Source organism: Camelina sativa, chromosome 16, assembly GCF_000633955.1.
Source record: "Camelina sativa cultivar DH55 chromosome 16, Cs, whole genome shotgun sequence".
Classification (NCBI taxonomy): Eukaryota; Viridiplantae; Streptophyta; class Magnoliopsida; order Brassicales; family Brassicaceae; genus Camelina; species Camelina sativa.
In genome coordinates this window covers 12,008,085-12,019,368 of record NC_025700.1, presented here as the reverse complement: position 1 = coordinate 12,019,368, position 11,284 = coordinate 12,008,085, and the positions used below count along the sequence as shown (strand labels likewise).

The 11,284-nt window shown below is 40.4% G+C and overlaps 1 protein-coding gene across 1 annotated transcript; it reads left to right on the top strand.

Moving 5' to 3' along the window:
* LOC104753587 lies at positions 8,686–11,284 on the top strand. The gene is made up of 3 exons (XM_010475819.1): positions 8,686–10,254; positions 10,320–10,961; positions 11,078–11,284. Exons 1-3 carry the CDS (start codon positions 8,686–8,688, stop codon positions 11,282–11,284), a joined length of 2,418 nt encoding a protein of 805 aa, XP_010474121.1.

Here is an 11,284-nt window from a genome sequence, read left to right as displayed (position 1 = left end):
CTCCTTCATGCTTGCAAAGCCTTCCTCACACTCCTGTGACCAAACAAAAGGAACATCCTTCCATGTCAACTTAGTCATAGGACGTGCTCTACTCGCAAACCCCTGCACAAACCTCCTGTAGTAACCTGTCAACCCAAGAAAACTCCTGCGCTCTGTGACATTCTGCGGTCTAGGCCAATCCCTGATAGCCTGAATCTTCTATGTATCTACAGAAACCTCATCTGCAGACACAATGTGACCTAGAAACCCATCTCCCGCTGCTAGAAACTACACTTGCGCAACTTGGCAAATAACTTCTGCTCCCGCAACTTCTCCAGAACTGCCCTCAAATGCATTGCATGTTCCTCAGGACTCTTAGAATAAACCAGGATGTCATCCATGAAGATGATGACAGACACGTCCAGGAACTCCTGAAACACGCTGTTCATCAACCTCATAATCGTTGCTGGCGCATTTGTCAACCCAAACAGCATCGTCACGAACTCTTAAACGCATACCTTGTCCTTCTACTTGACGCACCACACCGACGCTCCCCATGGTGAAGTGATAAGACGTAAGAATCCCCTTTTTCTTCCTCAGCTCTACTAGACTAATAATCAAGTATGCTGACATCAATTCACCACCACCCGGATATCAACACCTCTTGTCCATCCAAGAACCTGTAGTAACTTGTCTCCTAAGGAAACTTCCACAAGATAGCTTATTACAAAATTAACTTCCCACTTAGCAATTTTCCACAACCAATCATCAATACGAGCATAATAAAATAAACAAGTACCATACGTTCGCATATTCTTATTCACCGCATCGAATGCTTTGCAAGCTGCCAACTCAAACCACTTGCCTTGTTTCCCTCAACAAGCTTACCAAAACCTTGAATCTAGCAACCCTGTCCATCTCTAATGAACGTAAACCAAAATCGTCGCAACGATTAGATTATCCTGCCATAAAGGCTTCTTGTGAACTTATGTATCGCAACTCCCCTTCCCGGGACTCCAGCACCACCGGCCTCACAATCCTGGCGCAACAGCCACACATTCATAACCACTCTGGTCGTAAAACCCTGACCGATTGGTCAATACATCCAAAACCCAAGATTAAACCAACCTCAATCTCTCGAGGTCTACATTCAATCGGTTTGTTTATACTCACGTCCTAGGCATTGCTTGCTCCCAACTCCTCCACCCTTAGGTCGAAACCTTCGAGCCATACTGATCTCACTCTCAGACCAGTGTCTTCGAGTTATACCGTCTTACTCTTGGACCACAATCCTCAAGATCTCGGTATCAGAGGAACTACTCATCCCCTCAGGGGAACATCATCCCCTCTGACACTCTCGGAGCCCTCAGCCCCTCGAGCTATCGGTATTCAGGAGAATCAACATCCCCTCAGGAGCAACAATCCTTAACAACTAAAAACATCTCCCGACCAAAAATACCTCCTATGGTCCGAGTATAACATTGCAATGTTACACATGCCCACTCAACTTCTCATATCAACCTGGATTACCCACCAAACAGAGAAATATCTGATCCAACTGCATATGAACTCCTATCTGCCCCTCTAGGCTCGATAATTCTCGAGAAGAATCTCGTACTTGTCATCTACATCTGCAGCCCTCGGTTTCACCCTGCCACATGCGGTACAACTGGAGCCTGCACTGGTACCTCTCTCGGTAACCGCTCCCACAGCACGCCAACAGATCCGCCAAGCGATCATCTCGACCCTGAGCTCCACCTGCTGCAACCCCACACTTGGGTTTCCAGCACCCCCGGCATGCTCACCGGCTAACCCCCTCATGTCCCTCCTTATACGTACCTCCTCGTGGAACTCTGGACCACACACTTACTAGCCTCGGAAACCCGTCCGACCACGACCACGACCATGTCCACGACCACGACCAACAACTCAAACACCTTTAACCACTGCACTTTCAAGAACAGAGGCTAACAAGCAATCTTAACATAACACAAAACCACAAAAACATAAACTCACCGTGGAATCACACTATAGGCTCGAAGAGGATGTTCTAGGACTCCATGCCACACAAAATTGACTAACTCACATAATCAATCATAGAATGCAATCCCAACATCAACAACAGAAACCTAGTGAACCAAAACCTAGAACCGTAAGGGCCCTGATACCAAACTGAAACGACCTGACCCGATTTTTTAAAAAATAATAAATAATAATAAGAATAAATAAACTACAACTAGTGGTCCCATACCCACTAGCCACCTAACCACAATCACAAACAACAGCGGAATAACAGATAACAATACCCAATAATACTCAATAATAGAATAACTAATATCCAAACATAACCATTCCAATGTCAAACAACAGGAAACAAGGAACCGACAACCTAGCAAGTTCTAAAGACCCAACTCTAGCAACCTAACAAGTCCCTAGAACATCCTCCTCTTCATTGCCTTGATTCCACGATCACACTTTGCCTTTACCTGCACCACAAACACAAATTGAGATGCATGAGTATTTGATAAACACTCAGTGAGGCAATCCTCCCATCTACTGGGCTATACACACAAGCAACAGTGATTCCAATGTTCCGAACAAACAACAAACAAAACATACAAACCAGGAAAACAAACATCATCTCGCTGGAAGGACACCAGCCGAGTGTCGACCGACACTGGATTTGGTGTCAACCGACACTACCCCACAGTGTCGATCGATGCCTTATTTGCTGGTGTCCAAGTGGTGTCGATCGACACTTCACCTGCAACTACGATCCGCTGCGAAGTCGAGAGTCAAATCTCCCTCCCAAACTCCACCTACTCGTCCAATACTCAAAACCCAATCCGGAAACATCCTTAGAAACCTATAGCAACCAATCCCCACCAAGAAAACACACAAAACAACAACAAACAAGCAAGAACAAGGAAATCAAAGGCTTAGATTAGCCATGGTCATGCACTCACCTCTTTGCAGGAAGATTTAGACCAACAGCAACGAATCCTACACTCCCAGCAACCTTCTAACACGTTCCTACCCTTGAATCCTCACTCCCACAACAAGATCTCACCCACCAAGCCTTGAAATCTCACAAACTCTCACAAAAACCTTTAGGAACTGTTATCTCTCCTTTTCTCTCTGTTAAGCGGCCAAAACAACATAACTCCACGACCTAGATCGACTTGCCACTTAAATAATTCGGGTCTATGGTTTTCCTTAAACCAAACCGACCAAAATCAACAATTGAATCAATCTGGCCGAACCAGAAATCTTTGGTGTCGACCAACACCACCATGGTGTCGATCGACACCCATCCCAGAAAACCAAATAATTGGTTCGCGGATGTTACAAACATTCTTTGAACAACACTAGTAGCACAGTGCCCTTGGCACTCATGGTTTTACAAATCTCATTGGATCTCAAATAAAGGTTAGAAGTCCTTACCTCGACCTCTTTGTTCATGTGTTTTTGCAACTCATGAACTTCAGAAGGACTTAGAGGGGCAAGGTTGAACTTACGGTCATTGTGCGTGAAAGTGTAATGGTTTGTTTGACCTTTGTGAGTTGTAGCTCGGTCAAACTACCATGGTCTTCCCAGAACAAGATGTCCGGCTCTCATTGGAACTACATCACAAATGACTTGATTTTGGTATTTCCCGACGCTGAATGATACAATAACTTGTTCAACAATTTTCAGCTCGGTGTCATCGTTCAGCCACCTAAGTTTGTATGGCCTCGGGTGCTTTGTTTTCTGAAGGCCTAAACTGTCCACCATATACTTGCTAGCAACATTAGTACAAGACCCTCCATCAATAATCAAATTACATACCTTGTTCTAGATTGTGCATCGAGTGTGGAAAATATTTTCCCTTTGAACTTTTTCCTCGGGATTGACAAGTACACTCAGCATACGTCGGATCACAAGGAGCTCTCCTACGTCGGGATACTCCACATCATTCTCCGGATTGGTCTGGTTCTCATCTTGCTCGTCTTGAGACTCATAGTCTCCACTAAGTGTGACAATCATAACCCTTTTGTTTGGACATTCTCTCGCCATGTGTCCCCTACCTTGACATTTAAAACAAGTAATGTAACGGGTACGGGATTAACTAGTGTTAGGGAACTTACCTGGTTCGGTTTTAGAGGTTTTAGGTGCCTCATTAGACTTGTTCTTGAACCTAGAGTCATTTTCCACGGCCTTACCTTTGTCCATGCTCCGGTTGTTGCTTGCATTCTAAGGCGTGTTGTTTCTAGTACGGTTCCTTAACGACATCTTATGCTGGATTTGTTGTTCCACTTATACAGCCTTATGAAGTAGTTCATGTAGGCTGTTGTAGTTCGATGTCTCCACCTTTTGGGCTATACGCTCTTGCAAGCCGTCAATGAATTGAGTCATTAGGGACTCACTTGATTCTTCCAGCTACAAAGAGTTCATGAGCTTCCCAAATTCCTCAAAATACTCATCCATAATCCTTGTTCCCTGAGACAATTTTCTAAAACGTTTTTGTAAGTCTCGTTGATAATGATCAGGGACATACCTCAACCTTAAAAGGTATTTCATATCTCCCCAACTGCTGATGGTAGCAAACTGCTGCCTCCTTCTATCGGCTACCGTCCTATCCCACCATGACAAGGCATTGTTAGTGAGCTGCGTCGATGCAAGGGCTACCTTTTGGGCTTCTCCATAGCCATAAAATTGGAATATGTATTCCATACGTCTTTCCCAGTCCATGTAAACCTCCGGATTAGACTTTCCTGCAAAAGTAGGAGGTATTAATTAAACAACTCGATTTTGTTCTCGTGGTTCTACCTCTCTAGCGCGGTTCCGCATCAAAGGATCTTCTCTACGCTGATGTTGACGCCTTAATGGATCTGGTGATGGATCATCATCATCATCCATGTCAATGGATTCGTCTTCCACGTCGCGGACATTCCTTCGTTCTGAATCTGGTCCAACGTCAACCCTCGCCTGAGGTTGCTCCAAACGACCTATCCTATCGCCAAGTCCTCTCAACTGCTCTGTGAGGGTTCTCATCATTTGCATCATGGCGTCTTGGGGTATTTCTGCGTTTTCTCCCATAGTGAGTGTCTAGAACGGATTTGCGCTTAGACAAAAACAACAAAGGGTCAATGTACCACAGGAATTGAAAAGGAAATCACAAAAAAAATGAAATAAACTTTTTTTTTTTTGAAATATTACGATTGACAAGCAGTATTAGACAATAATAGCAATGAAACAAAAGCTAAAAACATGAAATAATAAGAATAATTTTTTTTTTTGTTAAATGCCAGGTGAACTAGTACGACAACTAATACAGAGAGTGAAACAGACAACTTAATGAAACAAATTGCGAATATATTTTTTATTTATTTAAGGTTTGTAAATAAAAGCTAAACAACCTAGAGACAAGGCTGTGAAATAAAATAAACTATGATTTTTTTATATATAAAATAAAAAAAAAAGCTACAAATCAAATGAGAGTAAATGGAAAAGATAAACCTGGCAAGGGAACAGTGTGAACTGTGCTCTGATACCAGATGATACAAGACTAGGTGGTGAGACTTGTACCGGATAGAGATGATGGCTTCACAAGCTGGCGGTCGCTTCTCTCTTGTGAAGGAAAGATGGTCGATGATGTAGATCTAACACGATGGTGGACGCTTCTCTCGTGTGGGATCGATAAGGGAAAGTGTTGGCGGAATGAAGTACACCACAAAGATGTGATTAGTCTCTGATATAGTACACGAACTAAGACTTGTGGAATCTCACACACAAGACAAAGAAGAAGCTTATTCTCACAAGAGCACTTAAAGAGAAGAAGTAAGAAAATTCAGCGTTTTATTAATAATCAAAGGTGAAAAATCGTACAACTGCTGCAGGGAGACTTTGTAAGAGTCCTTCAGCTAGCCCTAAGGCCGAAAATAAATGCAAAATAATGCAACAAAGGAAAGAAAATAAAATCAAACACAAACCATTGTTTTTGGAAAGTAAATAAACTAATTAAAGAAAATACAAAAGCAAACTTGATCTCTCTTTATGAGCACGCTTTCTAGCCATTGTAATGGTTGGTGGAACCTGCAAGGATCGAAAATATTGAATAGGACTTACTTGGATGCGACCTAGGTCCACTAGACGTTCTCTAAACCACTTCTTGTACTACTCGATGAACTACTTCAAGGTTCTTGATCTGGTTCAACGGTTTGGGCGGTAGGGTTGATGTCCGCATCACAATGGCTTGAAGAAACAACAGTCCCAACCATTTACGGGGTTTAGGGAACCATGACTGGCACACTTTTAATCCTTCCCTGAGTTCATCTAACGTTGGACCTTCCCCACCAGGCACTTTCAAAAGTTTGAAGAACGCTTTGTAGTCCTCTTCAGGTTCAAACTTTTCTGTAGGCATTGGGTCTATGTTTAACCCCGTGACATAAGCAAATTCATTCAAGCCAAACCTTATAGGTTGATAAGAAACCAAAGCTTCTTCTTATGTATTCTTAACTGGTTACATAGTAGGAAATGCGCAACCTTACCAGATCACACGAATTCACCATCAACTAGCATAGAAATTATTCCAATAGGTAAATTCTTCGTTTCATTCCACGCATCATGTCCTATTGATTCCCTAATCTCAGGGAAATCTGCCATCTTAAAATTGTTATTAATTTGTTTACCATCTAGAATAGACTTTCCTTCAGGGTAAAGTCTTGGGGGGTAATCCCTTGCTTGTTCTCCAGAAATTATCTCCATTGACATCAGATTAATATAATTCATCAGTAAATCATAAAATAAATCAGCCATAACATAACACAAACTCGTACACAAAGTATAAAATAACTCAGCCACAACTCAGCCACAAATACATAACTCAGTTCTAAAGCACAAGATAACTCAGCCATCAATACATAACTCAGCCGTAAAGCATAAGATAACTCAGACCCAAATACATTGTTAACCACAACTCAACCGGAAATTGTAAAATAACTCAGCCACAAACATCAAACACACTCAGCCACATGCATTAATAAATCATAAATCAATGGTAAAGCATACAATAATTCAGCCATTGAATCGAATAGATCTAACAAATCAGCCATCATATGTAAATCAACGACGTCGACAATCAGCTGTAAACTATCGATAAAAACCCTCAATCATTCGCAAAACTCAAAAATAAAGAGGAAGACACATACCGGAACTGAAAGATGAGACAGCTTAGACGGAACCGAACAAGACAGCGACGACGAAGAGAGAAAGAGCGAATGAGGATACCGAGCGAGGACGGCAAGAGATAACGGCAAGAGATGACGACGAGAGAGTAGAGAAAGACAGAATATCGTTGGCGGAATTAGGGTTCGTCGACGAGAGAGAGAGATTTGTGTCGACGGGAGAGAGAGAGATTTTTTTTTCGCGGTTTATGAACAAGACAGCGACGACGGCTTAGACGGAAACGAACAAGACAGCGACGACGAAGAGAAAAAGAGCGAATGAGGATATCGAGCGTGGATGGCGAGAGATAACAGCGAGAGAGTAGAGAAAGACAGAATATCGCCGGCAGAATTAGGGTTCGTCGACAAGAGAGAGATTTGTGTCGACAAGAGAGAGCGAGTATTTTTTTGTTTTCGCGGTTTGTGAACAGTAAAAACTGTTCACTTTCCTCTCATTAGATATAAACAAAAGTAACTTTCGATTCTGGGAAAAAAACTGACTAGTGACGTGGAAAATCGAAAATGATGTGTATTTAATTTGTTGATGTGTATTTTTTTTATTTTTTTAATCAAAATCGAAAAACTAAACCCAAAGGATAAATTGTAATTACACCTAAATCAATAAACATTTGAGCAATTTTTAGAAGATATGAGTAATAAACCAACTTTTGGATAATTCTTTCTTATTTTATCATTCTCTACTTTGCATCTCTGCGGTGTTTTGGTCTAGTTGACAAATATTGATTTGCAGAGTTCTCTTTTATAACGAAGGAAAATATGACGACGGCTTAAAAAAAATAAACCACGGTAAATGTAGAGATAAAGGAGTGAGATACAAAACTTCCATAAACTAGGTTGTAGCCTATAGGTACGTATATCTATCAAATTAAAAAGATTCAATATTTTGATTTTAGAAATTTTATGTTTTCTCTTCTACTTTTATAATGTTGATTACCTTATATAAACTAGCCAACTACTAGCATGTATTTCTTTTTTAAGCTTAAGGAATGAGTAGTTTGTGAAGATGCAACATTTGAAGATGGTTTTGAACTACTCCAGAAGGACTTAGAAGGTGCTAGAAGCATATAGAAGATACGAGAGTTTCATGTTTACAATGGAAATGTAAACATGAGGAAAAATGATAATTTCCTAATCCGTAAAGAAAAAATGAAATTGTCCAATTCCTTTTAGAATTAGATTAGGTAGCTAGCTAATTAAATAGCCAATACCTAGATCTATAAATAGGGGTGCTAAGGCAAGGTTGAGCTTTAGCACAAACAAGAGAAAGTTAATCTAACTACTAAGTTTTAGTCTTTAGAAAAAAGAACTAAGAACTTAGAGAAAGCGAGAAGTTTCTTTAAGAGAGTTTTGAGAGGTTAGAAAATTGTTTAGAACAAACTTGTAAACAGATTTTCTATCAATCATAAGTTCTCACACTTTCAATTGGTATCATCAGAGCAACACTTGTTCGGATTACTATAGGTGAGATCCTACGGACAAGATGGAGAGCTACGGAGATCTGATCAACAACAACAAAGTAGTCTTGGATGATGGAAACTATGGGCTTTGGAAGTCAAGGATCAAATCCATCATAAGAGGTATTGATCGTCTTGCTTGGAAGACTGTTTTGGAAAAGTGGGAGGAACCGATGATCAAAGATGAATCAGGCAAGCGAATTCCCAAACTCGAGGCTGACTGGACCGATGAAGAACAAAAGAGATCAAAGTACAACTCAAGAGCGTTAAGCGCTATTCATTGCATTGTTGGGAGAAAACAGTTCGAATTGATTCAAGGATGTGAAACTGCTAAAGAAGCATGGGATATCTTTCAAATTCATTATGAAGGTACAACAAAAGTGCAGAGTTCAAGAAAGGATATGTTGGCCTCTAGCTTTGAGAATCTAAGGATGGAGGAGCATGAATCGATTTTAGACTTTAGATCAAAGTTTAGTGCTATAGCACAAGAAGCCTTAACTCTTGGGAAAACTTATAAGGATCAGAAGTTAGTCAGAAAGTTTTTAAGATGTCTTCCATCAAGATTCATGGGATACAAGACAGCCTTAACTGTCTCTTATGACTTAGAAAATCTCAGTTATGGTGAAGTGATCGGAATGCTACAGGCACACGGGATGGAACTTAATGGAATTAAGACACCAAAAGGAATAGCTATAGCAGTTAGCAAAGACATAACTGATCAAGGAGAAGAAGAAGATGTTGTGGGCCTATTGGTAAGAATATTTGATCGAGCTTTAAGAAGAATAGATCAAGATCAAAGGAAGGATAACTCGTTCAAAATCACAAGTGAGGACAAAAAGGATGATATGCAGTGTGATGAATGTAAGGGATATGGTCATTTTATCCGAGAGTGCCCAACAATCAAGTTGCGAGATGCCAAGTGCACAATTTGCAGGGGTACTGGACACACACATGATGAGTGTGTTAGTAACCCTAAAGCTAAGAAAGAAAAGTCTATGATTAGCTTTGAGGATGATTCAGATAGTGACAGCAGCGGTGAAGAAGAGCTCCTTAATTTAGTGGTTATGGTGGGAATCACTGAATTTGAGAATGGGGAAGAGGTAATTGATTCAGACTCAGAAGGAGAAGAAGTCCTTAACATTGTTCAGAGTTACAAAGAAGTGCGAAACACACTTATTACTCTTGGAAAGGAAAATCAAGGATTGATAAAAGAAAAACTTCGTCTAGAAGCACTTGTTATGTCTTTGCAAGATGAATTGATGGATGAGAAAAAGATTGCTAAAGATTCGCTAGATCTGTTGAAAGAGAAGTTGGTTTTATCGGCAAAAGCAGACAATCTTGAAGAAGAGCTACTTAGAGGAAAGAAAAAATCTGCAGAACTACAATCTGAATTAGATCAACATTATAGGAAGATTCATATGTTTGCAGGCACGAAGCAACTTGACAATATTTTGAGCTATGGGAGAACTGAGAAGACTCATAGAGGATTAGGCTATAATGAGAACAAGGAAGCTAAATCACAGAAAACCAAATTTGTATCTGCTGGAGCGTATCAATCTGAGAAGGAGACATCTACGGGTGTTTCTAATGGATCTGTGAGCTGTTATTTTTGTGGAAAATTGGTCACTACAAACGATTTTGTTATAAATTTTGGCAAAAGGTCTGTACCTTAAAGCGTCAAGGAAGATTCTTCTGGAATGGAGTTAGAAGACAAGTTTGGATGAAAAAATCTGACCTATATCAATCAGGATCAATTGTAGCTTCTGGATCAGGATTTAGATGCAATCTGGCCATGATTACTGAAAAACAAGAAGACGTGGAGCCTTGGATTTTCGATAGCGGTTGCTTAAGATATGTGACTGGAACCAAGAGTAAGCTACAGAATATTAAGAAATTGAAAGGAGGTACAATAACTTTTGGAGATGGAAATCATGGGTTCATACAAGGCAAAGGTTCAACATGTGATACAGAGCTTCCACAGCTTGTGAATTTCTATCTAGTTCAAGGATTGCATGCCAATTTGATAAGTATTAGTCAACTCTGTGACGAAGGATTGTCAGTCTTATTCACAAAGGTTGATTGCAAAGCATTGGATGAATCAGGTAATGTCAAGTTATATGGTGTGAGATCTGGAAATAATTGTTACATGTGGGAGAAACATACAATCAAATGCTACAATGCTCAAGGGAGTACAGATCTCTGGCATCAACGACTTGGTCATATGAATACAAGAAATCTTACTACTCTTGTGAATAAAGAGATAATTCGAGGGGTACCTAAGCTTAAAGGTGAAGACAATATGGTGTGTGGACTTTGTAATCAGGAAAAGCAAGTCAAGATTCAGCACAAAAAGGTTCCAGACGTTCAGCCAAAGTCAGTCTGGATCTGATTCACATGGATTTGATGGGACCAATGCAGGTGGAAAGCTTAGCTGAAAAGAAGTATGTAGTTGTACAAGATGATGATTCAAATAGCGATTCAGAACTAGTAAGTATCACTAAAGCACACAATGAAGGTTCTGAGTTGGACATTACTGTTACAAAACCTGAAGAAGTAAAACAAGTTCATAAGAATCATTCTGCATCTGATGTCATAGGAGACTTGAATGAGAAAATGAAGACTTGA

Bases quoted from the DNA above. Each gene is read 5' to 3' on its own strand.
- LOC104753587 (XM_010475819.1), top strand. From the start codon at position 8,686: ATGGAGAGCTACGGAGATCTGATCAACAACAACAAAGTAGTCTTGGAT. The intron at 10,255-10,319 runs GTGAGCTGTTAT...TTTTGGCAAAAG, and splicing joins CGGGTGTTTCTAATGGATCT to GTCTGTACCTTAAAGCGTCA. The intron at 10,962-11,077 runs GTGTGTGGACTT...GGACCAATGCAG, and splicing joins TTAAAGGTGAAGACAATATG to GTGGAAAGCTTAGCTGAAAA.